General features: G+C 32.3%; 1 protein-coding gene across 1 annotated transcript; it reads right to left on the reverse strand.

Annotated features, from left to right (window-relative positions):
* Positions 1 to 2016: 2016 nt before the first annotated feature.
* Positions 2017 to 21432, reverse strand: LOC139513798 (uncharacterized). Its single transcript, XM_071302610.1, has 13 exons — positions 21250 to 21432; positions 15354 to 15520; positions 14991 to 15090; positions 13665 to 13750; positions 12739 to 12900; positions 11861 to 11954; positions 11175 to 11253; positions 10144 to 10513; positions 9216 to 9273; positions 7664 to 7878; positions 5708 to 5795; positions 3324 to 3438; positions 2017 to 2467 (listed from the first exon to the last, which is right to left on the reverse strand). Exons 1-13 carry the CDS (start codon positions 21422 to 21424, stop codon positions 2260 to 2262), a joined length of 1917 nt encoding a protein of 638 aa, XP_071158711.1. The 5' UTR covers positions 21425 to 21432; the 3' UTR covers positions 2017 to 2259.
* Between the last annotated feature and the right edge of the window lie 288 nt (positions 21433 to 21720).

Here is a 21720-nt window from a genome sequence, read left to right on the forward strand (position 1 = left end):
CTAAATCTCCCCGAAAGGGGCGTGGTTTGAGAAACAGTTGTATTTACAAAGTGCAACCTAGAGTGATTGAATGATTTAAATGTCACATATTAATTAGAGTGATTGAATCAATTGAATGTCACTTTAAAGTAAATGATGTTATTTCTGAAGGTAAGTAAACTGTTATGAAAAACGATGCACATTCGTTGAGAATATGTAATACAAATTTTTGATAAATAAATACTGTTATCATTATCCAGATCATATTCCGTATAACAGGACAAAAGTGTTGTTGTGAATGTGGATGACGTTAGATTGTCTAGATACACACTGAACACAATCGGATTGAAACTTATTAAGTCCTCCCAAAGCTTCGCTCTTAAGTCTGATAGACGATCCCACATACACATGATATGTTGAATAACGTTATAGAAAAACTGTCCTCATTTATCGCATAAGAGAGACGACTCTTCTGTTCGGATGACGGAACAAAGATCAACAATATATTTAGCTCATTCTCTGAAATTAGGATAAGTTTTAGCAATAACCCAAGCTCTATGTGGTACAACATGTTTGTTAATTGTACGGAAAATTTCAAAGTCACTGTCAGCTGATATTCTTTGTTGCCATCTGTTGTTTTCAGAATTCGCCTTTGAAGATGAAATATATCTAATCCATAAAGCCATATTTGGGAAGCTGCCTGATTTCATGAAATCTTCAACAAAGTTTATCAAACCATATTTAACGGCTATTCTGATTAAAACTGGTACAAAACCATCTTGCTTTTTAGCACATTTGATTCTAAATTCTATAAGTCGTAGTAATAGTATACGATTTGGTAACAAGTTAGTGTCCATCCTACACAATCTTCCAAACAGTTGTAACTTACAGCTATATTTGGCAACACTTTTAGGAATTTTGGATCTCAATGCTCTTCAACTTTGAACTTTATTCGGCTTTTTTTTTGGATTCGAGCGTCACTTATGAGACTTTTGTAGACGAAACGCGCGTCTGGTGTATATACAAAATTTAGTCCTGGTATCTATGATGAGTTTATTTACACTTGTCAATATAGCACTCCACAGGAAGCCAACCGAGTAGGCTTGTGCACTTGTCGGATCGTGTTCGTGCAGGAAGCCCTTAAATTATTTTACATATATATTTGTTAGAACATTCTAACATTGTTAATTCAGTATTTGAAAGACCATACCAAAGCACACATGCAAACATTGCCTTTGGATAACACATCGAAATACTATTTTGAGCACATTAATGGACTACGGAAGGATGGGTGTAGACCTGATAAAAGTTAAGAGATGACTTAATTCGACAACCGCAATTGTTAAATCGCTTTGATGTCCGAAAAAAAATCAATCAACACATGCATTGTAACTTTAAAGCCAATTAAGTAATTTTTGTCTGATATCATATTAGGAAAATTGATTGTCAAAACATAACAGAAACACAAGTTAAGAACGTTTAAGTATTCAATATAAATCAAATCCCAAAGGTAATTCCTGATAAGTATTTCGAATTATTTTATTGAGGCGTTGAGAACCTTTGTTAACCCCACAGTTTAAATGTCTATAATAAGTACGTCGTGAGCAATGACAGACGAACGTTCACCGAATCTGTCTCAGTCAATGGATGGCCGTAGCTTCACTTTTATGAATTTCATTCTAACTTGCCGGAGCACTTGAGAACATTTCTGTTGGATTTTTTTTTTAAAGAGTTACGCTTTCGGCGCATTGTCTATTAATCAAAGTTTTGAACAAATCACATTTTGTTTGAATTAAAAAAAAACACGATAAGTACTATTGAAAATATTTGACACTCTCAGTTGCTTACAATAGAGACTTACTCATTATAGCGAAGGTTATACTTTTGTTGGTATGATACTTCTTGATGATAATTATAATCGGTAAATGTTGATGAGATAGCAACCCAACAAAATTCATCTTCCCACCCTTTTTGTATTATATTCAAATTCTTTGTTATTGTTGTTTATTCTCCGAGATATTAAATGAAAGTTATGGCTTATTTTGTACATTTTTTTTTATTTTTCCTTGATTTCATGCCGTTTAACTTGCAATCATTGAAAAAGTAATATTTCATCTGAATCAATGTTAATCCAGTAATGGTAAAAGACTGACTGTTCAAGTTTTAGATACGATACTGTTCTTCAGTTCATAGAAAGGTCTCAGTCAACATAAATATATTTACCATATGAGGCATATCTACTGTTCATGAACATTATTGACAATAGATAAATGAAACATTTTACTCGTCAGACTTTCTTCTCCGCATAGCAACATACCATAGTATTTTAGTGATTACAAAAATTCCTATCAAAACACCAAGATAGTAAGAAAGTGGCCATTCGACTTTTGTAACCAGTAATATAATGTCAGAATCAAAATCTGTATAAGTAGAATTTGTTGCTGGATTGATCATATTACATACAGGAACCATACTCTTTGCACCACATCTGTAAAATTAAAAAACAATCCCAAATAACAATAAGTTTTATATTTTAACTATTAGGGAGTAGTTACAAAGACGAAAGTATAAACTCGTTGAAAAGGGGATCACACACAAAAGGATAATAATAATCATAGTGAGTCCCGTTTAGTTAGGCGTAAAATAATACATGCAACATAAACATATAAATCTACGTTCTCTCAAGAATTGTCAACAAACTCATTACAGGTGATGTTAGGAAACCAAGAGTTGCAAGTGTTGAAGATGAATTCAACCCCTCGAAAATTTAACAAACGTCATCACGAGTTCGTTGAAAGTTATGGAATATCTGTTTCAGAAATGACGACGAATACGTCCTCTTTTTTCAATTGTGACCTACTAAATTAGACTTAACACATGGTGTGTGCTACAACACGATTGCTACGTGTCGAACAGGATCCGCTTTCCCCTCCGGAGCACCTGAGATGACCTCAGATTTTGTATGGTGCGTTGTTGCTCAGTCTTTAGTTATGTTTTGTTTGACTATTGTATGTCTCTTTGTCGTTTTTTTTTCCCACTTTTAATGGCAGCTCGTTATCGACTTTGAGTTTTATCATAATACCTTTGGTATTTACCTCGGTTTTGTCTATTGTTTTGCATAAATTTTATTACATCTTAACTCATACGTATTGTAGTCCCTTTTATTGACTTCATTCTTTCCTGTGATTAAATCAATTACTACCGTACAGTTATTTATTTTAATTCACGTTTGCAGCCGTATAATAGACTTGTAAAATCTTCTTCTTTATTTATTTAATTCAACAGTTTTTCAACGTTTTGTATAGAAGAGTTATGAACGCCGTTTTTTGTATTCCATAGCTTACTTAATTGGGTTTGCATCTTTAAATTCCAGGTAAATGAATGCATTCAGGCCATAGTAAAAGAACGATGCAAAACGTCCCCAACTAAACCATGATGGTGGTGTATTAAATGCTCCACCTGTAGGAAAAAAACAGAGTGATTTATTATGACAATTTGGATATCAATATTAGAAATTTTGTAATGAATTAATCTAGCAAAGCCAGTACAAACATAGCACTGCTTATTTTAATAACTAGTATCTGATATTTGGTACGTCAACGTTGATAGAGTATAACTTAGAAAAAAACATTTCGATATTTTCATAAAAAATGAATGCTTGTTTGATTCCATATAGACAGGTAAATATACGCAAGTAAAGTAGGCGTGCTAGGATTTGGCGATAATGTTTTATACTGGCTTTTTTTTCTGCAGACAACAAAATTTGAATTTTAATATCAAAATACGAAGCAGTCTTTTCATGCTTCCTTTACAAAATAGAATGTATAATTTCAAAAGATTTATAGTAGATTACTTATTTATAGTATTCTTATTTATTCTTCATTACAGAAAGAGTGTTGATGTGAAGTGATAATATACTAAAATCACCTACTGGTATAAAAGAAAGAATATATATCAAATACCATAATACCTAAGCACGATATCCTTAATTGTTTACTACGACACTTTAAATTTGACAAATTTATAAAAACATCAATTCCCACCTCACTCTCAGCTTCAACCTGCAAGTTTTGTTATTTTATTTATGGCTCTCATTTTAGAACTTATGATTAAGTTATTTAAACACGCACGGTTTTTAATTCCAAAAGTTCAGATGTTACACTATTAAAAGTTTATTGTTAAGGGGAGATAACTTTAAATTATATGACTTTTTTCAGTTTAGATTTTGATATTCGCTGACATCTGTCTTTCCCACGAATTACAAAGTAGGGTTTTATGCACGGAGAGAGAATAAAATCATAATTTGTTGTTATATTTTTAGTATATTTTTTATATTGAATTGATCAGCAATAATGTTAAGCGAGCTCGGCCGCAAAATGATCTGATATTTGAGCGCAAAGATGATCTGATATTTGAGCTAACGAAGTCGGTATCTAAAATTGAATGTCGTTATTCTTTGTAAAGTCATTTTTTACTTATCGATATGTTTGTTGTTTGAGAATGTGAAATAAAATGAAGGAGGAAGTAGCTGAGAAATCGTTGTAATAGCTATTCATATGATGAAATCATAATCTTTCAGTCAGTTTAGTTGAAGTCTGGAGCTGGCATGTCAGTTAACTGCTAGTAGTCTGTTGTTATTTATGTATTATTGTCATTTTGTTTATTTTCTTTGGTTACATCTTCTGACATCAGACTCGGATTTCTCTTGAACTGAATTTTAATGTGCGTATTGTTATGCGTTTACTTTACTACATTGGTTAGAGGTATAGGGGGAGGGTTGAGATCTCACAAACATGTTTAACCCTGCCGCATTTTTGCTTCTGTCCCAAGTCAGGAGCCTCTGGCCTTTGTTAGTCTTGTATTATTTTAATTTTAGTTTCTTGTGTACAATTTGGAAATTAGTATGGCGTTCATTATCACTGGACTAGTATATATTTGTTTAGGGGCCAGCTGAAGGACGCCTCCGGGTGCAGGAATTTCTCGCTACATTGAAGACCTGTTGGTGACCCTCTGCTGTTGTTTTTTATTTGGACGGGTTGTTGTCTCTTTGACACATTCCCCATTTCCATTCTCAATTTTATTCCGTTGCATTTCATTGATAATTTGGTATGGATGGACATGATAGTTATCAAAGGTACCAGGATTATAATTTAGGACGCCAGACGCGCGTTTCGTCTACATAAGACTCATCAGTGACGCTCATATCAAAATATTTATAAAGCCAAACAAGTACAAAGTTGAAGATCATTGAGGATCCAAAATTCAAAAAAGTTTTGCCAAATACGACTACGGTAATCTATGCCTGGAATAAGAAAATCCTTAGTTTTTCGAAAATTCAAAGTTTTGTAAACAGGAAATTTATACAAGTGACCATATTATTGATATTCATGTCGACATCGAAATGTTGACTACTGGGCTGGTGATACCCTCGGGGACGAAACGTCCACTTGTGACGTCATTTCTTCATATTTCGAGTATCCTGTCGTTCATGATAAATAAAAACATTGTCAATAAGATGATAAAGGAAATTTACAAACTACTGATGCATATCTTTTCTGAAATTTTAATTATAGCAATCATAGTTGTGGTCTGCATCACCACTATCATTCTGTGTACCAAAATTTCATTAAACTAATGTGAAGATATGATCCAAAATATATTTTCACAACTATATTCACCTTGGTGTTCCAAAGAAAGCAATGACCATAGAATATATTTATATACAAACCCCACAACATCATCGACAGTAGACCTAGTGGCACCATAGTAACGGTCCATGGCGGTCGTAATGCTGCTCCAATAAACACTCCAATACTCTGAATCCGGAAAATAAGTATGTATTACACAACAAAGATGGACGTCCAATTATAAACTATGCTAATAGAGACATTTTTGAATAAACAAATTAAAAATGTATACCGATAAAAATTAGGATAATCTGAGAATGATAAATGTAACTGATTCTGATATAGAATAAAACTGACCAAATTTAACAGACGGTAGGACGGGTGCCACATGTTAAGGTGGTATGGGAGTCTAAAATAAAAATGATAGAATTTGTTCATACTTTTCCAAAACGTTGTATCTATTGATACATGTTGAAAAATATAATAAAAATGTTAGGTCACCGCGCATTTTCTCAAGCTACAGGACGGGACAAAATGACACATTTTGTATGGATTATACAGGAAAAAACACCATTTTGTGATTAGAAACTAAACAAAATGATAGAATTGTTAAAAACTTCATGAAAAGATAGCTTTCAGACACTGCTTTGAGAATATCAAAAGAAAAGATAGGGTCCCCGTACGTTTTTTCCGGCTAAAATACAAAATAGGAAAATTCCATACAGAATCCTTCAGAAAATGCACTTTTTTTTAGAGTTACCTCCCCTTAAAATGCCACTTTTAAAAAAATATAAAAACAACCAACAATAATTAACATTTGCAAAAATATCAATATTTAGAAGTTATATTCTTATAAATTGGTACTTTTAAATGAAAATGTACATTAAACATCTGCATTCCTGCATCAAATTTTGCTAATTTGATGGAAAATCTGGACCTTTGATTCTCTGTTTTTTACAATCCAAGATGGAGGAAGACACCCATACCACCTTAAGCAGTATCTGCTTACCTTTCGTGTCACTTAGTCTTTATTTTTCTATGTTGTGTTTTGTATACTGTTGTTTGTCTTTTTGTCGTTTTCTTTTTTCCAATGGCGTTGTCGGTTTATTTTCGACTTGAGTTTGAATGTCCCTTATGTATTTATCGCCCACTTTTGTAAGGCATTATAGTCTCTCTTAGCTGAAGTATCATTTACTAGAGGTAGAAGATACTCAGCATACCATTTCATTTTTTATATCGTTTTGTATCGTCTTTTATGACTAAATGCTGTGTAAGTTATAACTAAATAATTCCCAATAACATAGAAAACAAAGGCAACCGTAGTATACCGGTGTTCAAAAGTCATAAATCGATAGATATAGAAAACCAATCTTGGTAACAAACTAAAACCAAGGGTAACACATCAAATATAGAACAAAAACAACAGGAACAACAGGAACACTAAAGTGCAACAAAAAAAACGCCAACATACATATAAACGAACTATAAAAAGTAAAATCACAAAAATACTTCAAACTCCGGAGTAAATTCAATCGGAAAGTCCCTAATCACATGGCAAAATCAAATGACAAAACACATCAAACGAATGGACAACAACTGTCATATTCCCGACTTGGTACAGGCATTTTCAAATGTAGAATATGGTGGATTGAACCTGATTTTATAGCGCTAAATCTCTCACTTGTACGACAGTCTCATCAAATTCCGTTATATTTACGATGCGTGAACAAAACAGACATAATAAATAAAATAGACAAAATATGGGCACAGCAGTCATCACTGTGTTACAATCTTCAAACAACTATATGATAAAAACTGTCATATTCCTGACTTGGTACAGGAGATTTTAATAATACTTTGGGTTGCACCTGGTTTAATGGCTAGATATTGCACGAATGAATATTTCTGTTGAAGGTATTTAAACACTGCCTTCTTTGAGTGCAAGCAAATACTCTAAACAAAGGTTCAAAAATAAATGTTGTGTTTAACCTTGTAAATAAACTTAAGACAGTTGACATATTTATTATACAGTTTGAATGTCATATACTAAGATTTACCTGTGCTGCTAAAACATCGGCCATTAACACACCAAGAGATGCGAAGAATGCTTCCAAGTTATTAAGGTTAGCAACCCAGTATATAACACTCAGGTAAACGAAGGGCTGTATAACTGTCAGGGGTATCTCACTCAACGTTTTAGATAAACAAAAGGCCGAGAGTCTGTAATGATTGTATTTTCTCTCTTTATTGACAACTTTGATTTCTTTTGGAACTAAAATAGAAATCAATGCTAAATTAATTTAAAAATAAAAAAAACATTGCGGCTCTATTGAACCTGATTTGCTCAGCTGGTTCATATTTCCATTGAAGCATTAGATAAAATTCAGAACCAAAGTAGTAACATATTCACCTTCAAAAACTATCGCACCACCCTGTTTTTCTCACAAACTAAAATTTGATAATATTTCAATCCATCGCTCAAAAATATACATTTATAAGTTATGCACTTCTGTTATTGACAAGCCTACAAGCATATTCTATTTAACTATGGGAGCTTAGAAGTAGAATCGTTCATCTAGAAACGAGAATATGTATAGTGGTAACAATAAACAAAAGCTCGTGCAATACTGGAATCACCGATAATTACCGTTATCATATTCCATATATTCTATATTGTTATCAGTAGTTCTACCCATTCATGTTGCAAAGTGTAAGATAAATTCTTCGATTGTGGAAATCTGGAACATTATTGGTCGTTATGATGCTTTTTATTGTATCGCTACTTCAGAATGAGATAAATGTGGTATGTTTGGTATTCAGACAAATCTTCACTTAATACCAAATGGAGTAAAATTAACAACTATATGTCAGCTTACATGCTTTAACAATCCATACATCATAGATGAATGTTAAAGACCCCGAAATAACGAATGTAAAACAATTCAAACGAAGAAACTAACGGCCTGATGCATGTACGAAACAATAAACGAAAAACAATTATGATATTCAGCAATGTGTATGGTTACACCTGACACATGTACTTGTTTAAAAACAAATAAATTGTAGTTTTGACTCTGAATTATTCATAGTGTAAGCATTCAAAGTTTAAAATTGTCCTTTTTTAGTACCCACGACATCCTCTTATTCTAAAGAAATAAAGTTACTCAAATACGTTATTATTCTCCAACATTTTTAAATAATCTTATACATGTGGTCTTGTCATTAACAATATGGTATCATAAATTAGAGGCGTGTTATGGAAGTCTTGAATTACTGAATTGAACACATGATTATGCAAACTAGCAACTAATACAATTAAATGGAAGTCTAATATAACCTTTTCAATGAGCATAACGTAGGAAAACTGTGAAAATGTTGCACTTTGATAAACTGCATGGTTACTTAAAAGTCTACATGAAACCATACACGTAACTCAATTGACTGTTTAGAAAATCTCTTACATCGCACTTTGTTAACGTATTTGTTTATGTCATACATCACTTTCTCAACACATGACAATATCATAGACTTTTTATTTACATATTGGTTAGACTGAAGAGATACCATTAAAACCCACAGCTCATCTCAGTTATCTATAATCTTACTTACATGTAAGGATGCCATCTAACAATGAAAAAAACGCCCACTGCACAACAGTGAAAAAGAACTGAAATAAAGTTATTGATATGTTTACTCATGTCTCAATTAATGTATAAAGATTCTATAAAAGGGAATTACGCCGAGCTTTTAATTAATGTATAAAGATTCTATAAAAGGGGAATTACGTCGAGCTTTTAAATAATCAAATTATTTTTGTTTTGTTTTAAATATTTGTGAAATGTGAATTTATGAAATAATATCAGTTTTGGTTTGATTATGTCCAAATCGATGATATATGATTAGATTGCGAGTGAATGGTCCAACTCAGTTTCGTCCGTATTCAATAAAGCCCACAAAGGGGATTCGCTACGCATGGGATAAGCGTTTTGAGTTAAATTCAAGACAAGCAGGTTGAAATCCTTTTTGTTTCCGGAGTCTGCAAAAAAAAATTCCAATACTGGTAAAACGATGATTATCATAGTTTTACACATTGCATTAAACAGACATTAAAAGACTAAAATAATACTAGTGTACGTCCTTGCCTGTATATTCATATAATATTTATGTAAAGCTACACCAGTGTCTGAGCAGAAAGAACCAGGGTTATGTCAAAGAACGCCTCGTCCTTTAACTGTACATAATCAAAGCGTTAATTATTTTTTTCAGCGAAACCAGTTAATGCATTTTTAAAGTGTTTTACTGTACATACATACATTAGTTAACAGTATTTATATTGAAGTGGAGGATCCAGAGGGGGGGTTCATGGGGTGCGCACCCCCCCTTTATTTTGGCCGATCAATGCATTTGAATCGGGACAATCGGGACATATGTTTTGCACCCCCCCCCCCCCCCTTTGCCCTGGGCTAGCACCCCCCCCCTTTCGAAAATTCCTGCATCCGCCACTGTATTGTACAGCCGTAATATAACATGCACTTACCAAACCTAATCTGTCTTTAACCGTCTCCTCCGTTCTCTCTGGTTGCCACCAAACCAGGATACAAACAACGAGAATATACACATTTTGTAAAACACTGATCGGAAATAAGATTCGTCTACGTGCATTTGTGAAGTTACGACAGAATAATGTCCAGAACTGATTCCAATAAGACGACGAATAAAGACCTGAAGAAGGGCTGGATAGTGTTGTGTCCTTTGTTTTTTCTATTAATACTTTTATTTCCTCCGCGTCGTATTTGACGGGTTTTGTATGGTTGTTATTATCCTTGCCCAGTGAACTTTTATTACACTTAGGAGATTTAGCATGATATTTTGTCAAATGGAAATAATCAGGCCAGTCATGAGTGTTCCTGAAAAAAATATAAAGGAGACTTAACAATAGTATCCTATTAAAGAATTTGTTTATCGTGTTAAGAAATTTGAAAAAAGATCACAAAGTAAGTCCAATCATTTAGGGATTGATAAATAATTGCTGTGATGTCAATGCGCAAAATTTTCCAAAATTCTATTTTTAAAAAGGCGGTTAACGAAAATCAAACGAAGGCTTAAACTAATAATTCTGTTTTGTATTCTGTAAAAGTAGTTAAATGAAAAACCTTAAAGTTTTGATACCTGATTGCTATGCTAAATTGTTCGTTCAATACGAGACAAGAACTCGAAAAAACAGTGATTTCCAGAGTTTCAGATTGGTCGCAGAAAATAAATATAAACCCCAAACATTTTTCAGCAGCATCTCTGCATTTCCTCAATAAAATAAAATAGCAGAATTTTATTTTTGTGTTTTTATCTTTATTATTATTTTTATCATTTTGAAAGAGCTTATGTTTTGTAGTTGGTTATTTTTTGTTTTTATTTGTTGGACTGTATGTTTCTTAATGTAAAAATAGTTAATTATAAAAAAAAAAGAACCTCATATTTGCTACCGATTTGAAGCTTGAAAAAAACTAGTAAAATTGATAACACTACCTTCGTTGTGATATTCATAATTTATAACGCCAATAATGACAGTACCTTCTCTTGTATGCGGCTTCAACAATTTTTTCCTGAACAGGGATTGTGTCATCCAAGCAATCTTCATTAAGAAGTTCTACTGAAGAGAGTTAATTGACTATTTAAAACAAGGGTTAATATCCTTAAATCCTTTAATACATTTCATTAAAATCTTTCCTCCGTTTGGCACATAGACATGTTTTCGAAATGGACCTTTTATGACTTACTGTATGGTATGGGATTTGCTCATTGTTAAAAGCCAGGGAATTGAAATTGTTCATATCATTTTTCTTATCTTACTGACTAGTTGTTTAATTGGCTTTCATATCAGATCCGATAATATTTTTATGTATCAATTCTATCTCTCACATTGTATTGTATGCAATTATGACAGCACATGTTTGATTTCTTTGCCAGATCATGGTATTCATACTTCATAGCTTCGTTTTTTAATTCACAGTTGTGACAGGGTCATAAGCTTGCATGAATTCTGCTCAAATCGTCTTTCAAACTGCAGCGAGGTGAACGTGTTTGCTCTATGCTGAAGGTCTCACTGAGACTTTGAGATAGAGAACAGCAATAAAAGCGTTGGTCCTTTTCTTTTTATGTATTTTTTGTCCATGCTCTGATTTTGCGTCAATATTCAATCTTTCCAATTGAATAGATATACTATTCGATATTGAAACAACTATTTTTAATGAACTTACACATATAATCCATAGGATGATGGCCAATAGGTGGAGCTGTGTCTAACTGTTGTAAGAAACTGTCACATTGTGCTGAGGTTCCGTAAAACGCTGTCTATTAGATACAATATGTTATGTTCAATAAAAATCAAGAAGCAGTTGTTGGTATAATGTGATGAGTATCTAATAAGATACTTAAAATTCGGGCATAAAAACTTTACTTTGTTCTTTTTATTGCTTCAGATATCATATTTATCCCATAAGTATTATATTTCATCGTAAGAAAAACCCATTTTCCCCCAAAGTAATGAAACATACTATATATAAGTATTAATTCTATTTTATTGGCAGTGCTGTTATCGTTTGGAAGCGATTTTTATCTTGAATGTCCGACTTTTTCTAGACAGGCAAAGGTGTGCGTTATGCGCACGTGATCTTGACCAGAAACCTACCTTTTTTGTGACTGTATATATTTTCAATGTAGGAATTGATGTATGCTTTAGAAATCGCCTTTTTTATTTCCCATAAATATTTCGATAAAGTGATAGAAAGGCCTTTTAGACAATTTTGTTCCCTGCATAATTAATACACTTTTCATTATTCTATACTTGCGGTTGTTATACTTCAATTTGTATCATTGTTGTCAATATAATGGAATTAGACGCGACTGTTATACAAGTGAGAGGTTTAGCTAGCTATAAAACTTGGTTTAATCCACCATTTTCTACATACTACAATGCCTGTACCAAGTCAGGACTATGACAGTTGTTGTCCATTCGTGTGATGTGTTCGAGCTTTTGATTTTGCCATTTGATCAGGGACTTTCCGACATGAATTTTCCTCGGCGTTCGATATTTTTGTGATTTTACTTTTTATATATGTATTTGTAAAACACTTACATGGCCATTATAAAGAAACAATGATTTGGAGCAGGTTTGGTATATACCACTTGGACAAGCCCGTAGCGAGACAATTCCTATCTTTTCAAATTGAATCGTGTAATACCTTAAAAACCTCATTAAATCTAATGCATCTTTATAATCTAAGTCTGTAGTAGGTTCCTAAAATTACACATTAATATATTGAAATCAGTTCCTTAAATTACACATTTATGTATTGAAATCATTTCCTAAAATTACACCTTAATATTGAAATCAGTTCCTAAAGTCACACATTAATATTGAAATCAGTTCTTAAAATTACACATTAATATATTGAAATCAGTCTAAAAATCTTGATATCAGTTCCTAAAAATCTTGATATCAGTTCTCAAAATTCAGAAACAAACAACGATATAAAGTAGGTATTCAAAATAATATGAAAGTCTTAAGATAATTGCGCTAATTGAAATTTACATTTTGTCTATGGCTGTCAGTTATTACAAAGGTATTGCTACGTGCGGTGCTTATATGGTACTTGAAGTATTATAGCTCGTAAAATATCAAAATTAATAAATCAACGTTGAAAAATACTGATCGGCTATACATTTCTTAACTATTCATATAGTGCTACTGAATATTCTTTACTGTGGTTCATGTTTCACTGGGTTAAATTTGATATTCGTTACTGTAATTACTTATATCAGAGACATATAAAACATGTATTATATGTCTCTGCTTCTTTTCAAAGATGGCGGACAATGTTTCTGGTAAATATTTATTTTGTCGATTTTGTAATATGTATGCATTATTTTTCATATACAGTTATACGTGTTGGATCATATTAAGCTGTACATTTTAAAAAAATTCTTTCACTGTTTTGTTTGTTTTGGTTTTTTACATTGTGCTATTTTTAATTATAGCGTTATAAGATTAGCTATACCTACATCAATAACTATAACTTTCGGGTCTATCAGCATTTCACAAGCTATGCTAAGCTTCTTTTTGACAGCTGTAGTAACGACTTGTACCACTGTATGGAATAAAGACTATTCATTACACAGGCATTAACTAACGACTTGTACCGCTGTATGGAATAAAGACTATTCATTACACAGGCATTAACTAACGACTTGTACCACTGTATGGAATAAAGACTATTCATTACACAGTCATTAACTAACGACTTGTACCACTGTATGGAATAAAGACTATTCATTACACAGTCATTAGCTAACGACTTGTACCACTGTGTGGAATAAAGACTATTCATTACACAGTCATTAACTAACGACTTGTACCACTGTATGGAATAAAGACTATTCATTACACAGGCATTAACTAACGACTTGTACCACTGTATGGAATAAAGACTATTCATTACACAGTCATTAACTAACGACTTGTACCACTGTATGGAATAAAGACTATTCATTACACAGTCATTAGCTAACGACTTGTACCACTGTATGGAATAAAGACTATTCATTACACAGTCATTAGCTAACGACTTGTACCACTGTATGGAATAAAGACTATTCATTACACAGTCATTAGCTAACGACTTGTACCACTGTATGGAATAAAGACTATTCATTACACAGTCATTAGCTAACGACTTGTACCACTGTATGGAATAAAGACTATTCATTACACAGTCATTAGCTAACGACTTGTACCACTGTATGGAATAAAGACCATTCATTACACAGTCATTAGCTAAGTTGGTGTTAGTCTTTAGTTCAACTGTTATATTTATTTAGTTTAGATTTAGCTAAAGATTACATACGATATGGCATTTGTTGTAAACCGTTTATAGATTCATTCAGAATTTCTAAATTCTTCAATACACCAATGAGCAATTTCTTCTAGAGATTATTTTCTAAAATTAGTAAGAACTATAACAGCACATTGTTTACATGACAAAGTCGTGAGAGTAGCTTTAATCGTCGGATAAATGACTTAAAGTTTTAAATAAACGCAAGATAAACACATTAAACCTTCTTCAAATTGACTTTTTAATGTATTTAATCGATGTTTAAATTGACAGTTACTTCAACGTGACATTTTAATACGTCATGATTTTAGATTTTTGTCTTTAAAGACAATATTTGACTTTACTAAGTGTTAACATTTTTTAAGAAATCTTGTCGTAACTCACTACTGACTAAAAGCACGTGTTAATTTACTGAAATCTCGTTTTAACTTATAGAAATTTCGCGTTATCTTACTGAAATCTCGTGTAAACTTATTGAAATCTCGTGTTAACTTACTAAAGTCCAGATACATCTGTAGATGAAGCAGATCAATAACTTGTTTAACTCTGTTTTTGATGTTTACTTCGTTTGATGAAAGCCTCAATTTAGCAGTAAACTAAAAAAAAGTAATATTACAAGAATCAAAAATTAATTATTCAGACCACAGATGCAGCAAATATTTGATTTTAAAATCCGTCCATGGTTGGTGTTTAAAAGTTGACTTTCCAAAAGTAAAAAGGAAAATAATTACAATGTAAGTTTTCTCTCGTTCTTTCACATTAATTGAAATAGACTACGCGTAATTTGTCTCATTGGCAATCATACCACATCTTAAATATACATGTAAAATGTGTTATTTAAGTCACTGTTGCATCTTACATATAGCGTTTCATATACTGTCAAGGTAGGAAGAAATAAGTCTCTTGATTGGACGAAGGCTATTCTGTTTCGGCATGCGTTTACTGGTTCCCCGTTCAGAAGTATTTCGCCTATATATGGCTTTAAATGCCCTGCAAGTGTTGATACTAAAGCTGATTTTCCAGATCCTACAAGTTACAAGATGAGAACATTATACATTTATCGTTATGTTACAATAATCATGTTGGATTTATATGTATTTATTGTTATGAAAATAAACAAGTTTCCTCTTGCTCAGACACTAAAAACTCATCATCCGATCTAAGAGATAGGCGTCCGCTAGTTACTGTAAGATTATTCTAATTATATCATGCTAAGTCTATTTGTATGTGACAAATTGGGAGAAAGTTCAGAATCAACAAAACATTCTTATGATACAAATGCATAGAAAAATAACTGCAATTTGATAACATTCTATATTCCCTGTTTTTTAAAGTGATGCTTCCTTCTGACTCTCAGACTAAACTTAAAAATATGAATATTAGTTTTATAATAAACAGAATTTATTGAATATATCACTTACCAGAAGCCAGTATTAAAAATCTTCGCGACGCATTTAAAAAAAAACTACAATATAGTTAATGTCTATCGTCGTTTTCATAAACGGTATTCGCGTTTGGTGTACAGTGTTTTAGCTTAAATGTATTAAATGCACATAAATCATTACACAAGTATTCCCAGTATTGATTGCAGTAAATGCAATATTTACAAATGCAACACTGACTGTATTAAAACTAGTTCATCTTGTGCATGTTTATGTGACATTTTTCTTTCAGAGGATATCTGTAGAATTTTTTGATTTTAACGAACGCAACCTATGTATTACTGGTAAATTATTACCATGAATTACTTAAAACCTTTACTAAATTTTTCCATAGATATAAAGATTTGGTTTTGAAGTTTGGTTGTACCTGTAGAAAACTTATTTCAACGGGATAGCACATCCTCATTTTTACGGAAATGTTGTTAACCGTGCCCGGAAATTTAGAAATGATCCATGTAAACTTGTCGCTCCTTTAAATAAACTTATGCTAAAAGGTTACCTATTCAACACTGTAATAAGATCATTGAATATTGTTTTTATTGGTATAAATATTGATTTTGTTATCAGTAAATTAAAAGCTAAGTAAATATTCCTAGTATGTTATATGTATATACATATTCATGGATCTACAATCTGTCGATACCTGTAACTTGGCATTGCACAAGGTCATGTTTATCTCTGGCTGTTTATGACGTCTTTACACTAAATCCATTGGATGTTGGATGTGTACAGATTGATTGTTTAGTCTTAGTTGCATGATTTTTTTTATTAGTTGTTAGTGGCTTTGAACTAGCTGTCAGATAACTGCGAGTACTCTCAGATCTGTTCATTGTGTCTTTTTATGTCGGGATGTATAAGTACCGGGCCACGTCCACTTGTATTTTTGTCCATCTGATGAGTTTAGCCTTTTTCAACTGATTTTTATAGTTCGTTCTTATGTTGTACTGTTATACCACTGTCCCAGGTTAGGGGGTTTGGATCCCGCTAACATGTTTAACCCCGCCACATTATTTATGTATGTGCCTGTCCCAAGTCAGGAGCCTGTAATTCAGTGGTTGTCGTTTGTTTATGTGTTACATATTTGTTTTTCGTTCATTTTTTTACATAAATATGGCCGTTATTTTTCTCGTTTGCATTGTTTTACATTGTCTTTTCGGGGCCTTGTATAGCTGACTATGCGGTATGGGCTTTGCTCATTGTTGAAGGCCGTACGGTGACCTATAGTTGTTAATGTCTGTGTCATTTTGGTCTTTTGTGGATAGTTGTCTCATTGGCAATTATACCACATCTTCTTTTTTATATTTCAAAAAGTTGGTTTGTTCAGTATAATGAAACACTTAAAATGACTGGTCATGATGATAATAACAAGTTGTCCCTTCGATTCTTAATACTTTTCTCGGCTTCGCCTCGAGCAACAGTTGGTATCTCAGGGACAACACTATTGCGATTACCCTCATAACCAGTCAATAGGTGTATGTTATTGTATTTCAAAAACATGACGTTGTTCATGTCTTTTTGTTTTATAATTTTAAATGAAATTTCATAAAAAAAAAATCAATTGAAGTGGTGGGAATGATAACCTTAAGTATTGAGTACCAGTCAATAGCATGGTGATATATCAAATATTATATATTGTTTTATCGTTTTATAGATGTTCATTTACTTTCTCCCTTACTTATCACTAAATTTTCATTTACTGTCAAATGACTTTAAATCCCATGATAAACAGTATGAATTTGAACAATTTCCGTAGTCACCTAGTCTATGTTATTTGTCAAGATTTACAATAGCATTGTTCCCTTTATACTAAAGTCTTGTGGCTTCAGTCCTATTGTTTTTAATTAAAGTCATGGAATTGTGATGAACGTGGATATGTGGGAAACGTTTCAAACACAAACAAGTGAAGACATTGATATTCCAAAATGAAATGTTAATGAAATAAAATGTTAACTGTTTTATTATAGCGATTTCTTACCTTTTTAAAGAGTCTTAATGTGTATAAATTTTAATTATGTTAAAACAAATGTTTAGATGTTCAGATTTGATGTTGCAATGTTCATATTGTTTTGTTCATTCATTTTTGTTGTCCAGTTAACCCTCATTTGTTTTATTTAGCCTTCCCTATGAATAGATATAAGAAGATGTTATATGAGTGCAAATGAGACAACTCTCCATCCAAGTTACGAAGAAAAGAAGAAGATACACTTAACCAAGGTAAGTAGTTGTCAAATCTATCTTTTATTTACTATTATTAATCTTATCAGAACCATTGATTTGAGGAAAGTTATGCTATTTTTTTTTTTGGCAATTTTTGTTATTTCAGAAATCCTATTTTCACCCAAATTTCAAAAATTAATATTAGAACTTAACACTTACAACTTTAACATGGTCTGCTTAAAATTTTGAATGCCTTTACGGATATATGGATACGTAATTGTCATCTTAGAATTTAAGTGCCGATTTTCTATTTTCCGCAAAAAAAATTTGACCCTTCAGGCCTGTGTTTAACAAGAGGCTCTCAAGAGCCTGAATCGCTCACCTGAATTTTTTGGTTTAATCTCTCATCAATGATTATTTTGGCTTTTCAATTTATTTAAATGTTCTTTGAATCGTCCTATTTTCTTCAAAAGCAAAAAAAAAATCATTTTCTCCTATGTTCTATTTTAGCCATAGGAGCTATGTTTCTTGACATACAAGGAAATGAAATATAAAATTTATACTAGATACTCTGAAACTCTAAAACTCATTTAGCCTAAGTTTGGCTGAAATTGATACAGCAGTTTCAAAGGAGAAGATTTTTTAAAGTAAGTCAACATGATGAACAAATTGTGAAAAAGTCTTTAAAGGGCAATAACTCCTTAAGAGGTCAATTGACAATTTTGGTCAAATTGACTTATTTATAGATCTTACTTTGCTTAACATTTTTGCTATTAACAGTTTATCTGTATCTATAATAATATTCAAGATAATGACCAAAAACTGCAAAATTTCCTTAAAATTACCAATTAAGTGGCAGCAACCCAACAATTGGTTGTTTGATTCATCTGAAAATTTCAGGGCTGATAGGTATTGACCTAATGAACATTTTTACCCCATGTCAGATTTGCTGTAAATGCTTTCGTTTTTGAGATATAAGCCAAAAACTGCATTTGACCCCTATGTTCTATTTTAAGTAACGGCGGCCATGTTTTTTGACGGATCAAAAATCAAAGCACACACTTTGTGCAGGATAATCTAAGGAACAATCATGCTAAGTTTTAACCAAATCCATTCAGTAGTTTCAGAGGAGAAGATTTTTTAAAGTTAGCAAATATGATGAACAAAAGGTGAAAAATTGTCATTAAAGGACAATAACCCCTTAAGGGGTCAATTGACAATTTTGGTCATATTAACTTATTTGTAGATCTTACTTTGCTGATCATTTTTGCTGTTTACAGTTTATCTTTATCTATAATAATATTCAAGATAATGACCAAAAACTGCAAAATTTCCTTAAAATTACCAAATAAGTGGCAGCAACCCAACAATGGTTTGTTTGATTCATCTGAAAATTTCAGGGCTGATAGATCTTGACCTAATGAACATTTTTACCCCATGTCAGATTTGCTCTAAATGCTTTCGTTTTTGAGATATAAGCCAAAAACTGCATTAGACCCCTATGTTCTATTTTAAGTAACGGCGGCCATGTTTTTTGACGGATCAAAAATCGAAGCGCACATTTTGTGCAGGATATACTAAGGAACAATCATGCTAAGTTTCATTCAAATCCATTCAGTAGTTTCAGAGGAGAAGATGTTTGAAAAATTGTTAACGACGACGACGACGACGACGGACGCCAAGTGATGAGAAAAGCTCACATGGCCTTTTAGGCCAGGTGAGCTAATAAAACGGTATTTTCTCACTTTCAAATTTGGTCTGATTTTTAATCAAAGCATTAGCTTTGCAAATGAAAGCTTTTCGTTGGATAATTGAACAGTTTCCCCATTTGATAATTTGAAGTTCTAACTAGTGTATCGTTACTGTTGTTGATAGTTGCATTGATTCTTTTTGTTGAATTTAGTGCATTTCGTATATTTCATTCATTTAAGACTCATCCTTATTTTCCTAACGAAATGAAGAGAAGTTTGGAAAGGTAAGTAACTATCAATTTTCTCACATCAAATTTGAAGTGCACCTTAAATAATCAGTTTAAAGTACAGCATGACTTACGTCCTATATAAACACGAGAAGTCACAGGATTTTGAGGTTAATTAAATATTAGCTAAGCATACGTCTTTCTTAAGGTAATCCACAAATGGGATTGTCGTATCTTCCTATTTAGTGTTTTTGATCATCCGCCATTTAAGTTCTTTTTAAAAAATCTGAAACAGTTCCCTTATCCTGATGAAATGGAACTTCAATATGGAAAGAAAGATAAAGGTCAACTTCTTAAAGGTTGAAGAAATTAATTATCATGCCACAAGACAATGTGATAATTGTTCAATATATAAAAGAAGATGTTGGGTTTGATTTCAAATGAGATAACTCTTCACACTAGACCAAGTGACATAGAATTTAACAAGTATAGGCCATCGTACGGCCTTCAACAATGTGCAAAATCCATACCACATCGTCAGCTATAAAAGGCCTCGAAATGACAAATGTAAAAAAGATCAAACGAAAAAACTTACGGCCTAACTTAGGTACACAAAAAACAAATATGTAACACAACAACTAACGATAACCACTGAATTACAGGCTCCTGACTTGGGACATACAAACAGAATGTGGCGGGGTTAAACATGTTAGCGGGATTCCAACCCTCTCCACAACCTAGGACAGTGGTTTTACTGTACAACATAAGAACGAACTATAAAAATCAGTTGGAAAAGGCTTTACGCATCAGATGAATACAAATAGAAATAGATATAACAAAATCACAGAGTGGACGTGCCCGGGTACTTGTACATCCCAACAATAAAAGGATACTAAGTACGATCTGAGAGTACTCGTAGTTACTGACACTAAGTACGACCTGAGAGTACTCGCAGTTTCTGACAGTTAGTTCAAAGCTAATAACAACTAAAAATAATCATGCATCTAAGACTAAATTATCAATTACAGATATCAACAGATTGTAGATCCACGAAGGTGCATATGTCTATAAAAGTAATAAATAGTTTGCTTTAGTTTGCGTGTAACATGTAGTACATTATCAAGTTTCTTTCAAAGTGTCTTGGTATACACGTCTGGCGTTCAAAGTTTTTTATGAATATTACCTTTGATGATTTATGTGTCTAGGTTTTTATCTACTTTTGAAAATCAGTTACTAACCTTTTGGTCCAAAGATTCCGAGAATTTCTCCTTTTTGGACCATCCCTGATACATTCCGAATGATATGGTTATCGTTAAGACTAAGGTTGATGTTACGAAATATAAATTCTGACTCTGAACAACCTGGAGAGTAATAGCAATCCGCTGCCATCTTGGAGAATTTCTTTTCTCTCATTGACGTTTCAAGATAATGAAATATATATATACATATATGGTATCATAAAAGTTATATAGCTACAGTAAGAGACCTGTAAGTGTTTTGAGAGTAAACACAATTTAAAGGATTGAAGTTCTTGTTGACATTATATCTACATAAAACATGATGGAAAGCGATTTCTATCATAACTTAAAATTAAAAAGATTGTACTGATTGTCAATGAGACAAATATCCATCTGAGACAAAATGAAAGTTTTTGTAAAATAGTTGCATATATACCTATGTTGCACTTAATAATATATAAATGTTATAAC

This window comes from Mytilus edulis, chromosome 2 (assembly GCF_963676685.1).
Source record: "Mytilus edulis chromosome 2, xbMytEdul2.2, whole genome shotgun sequence".
In the NCBI taxonomy this organism is placed as follows: domain Eukaryota; kingdom Metazoa; phylum Mollusca; class Bivalvia; order Mytilida; family Mytilidae; genus Mytilus; species Mytilus edulis.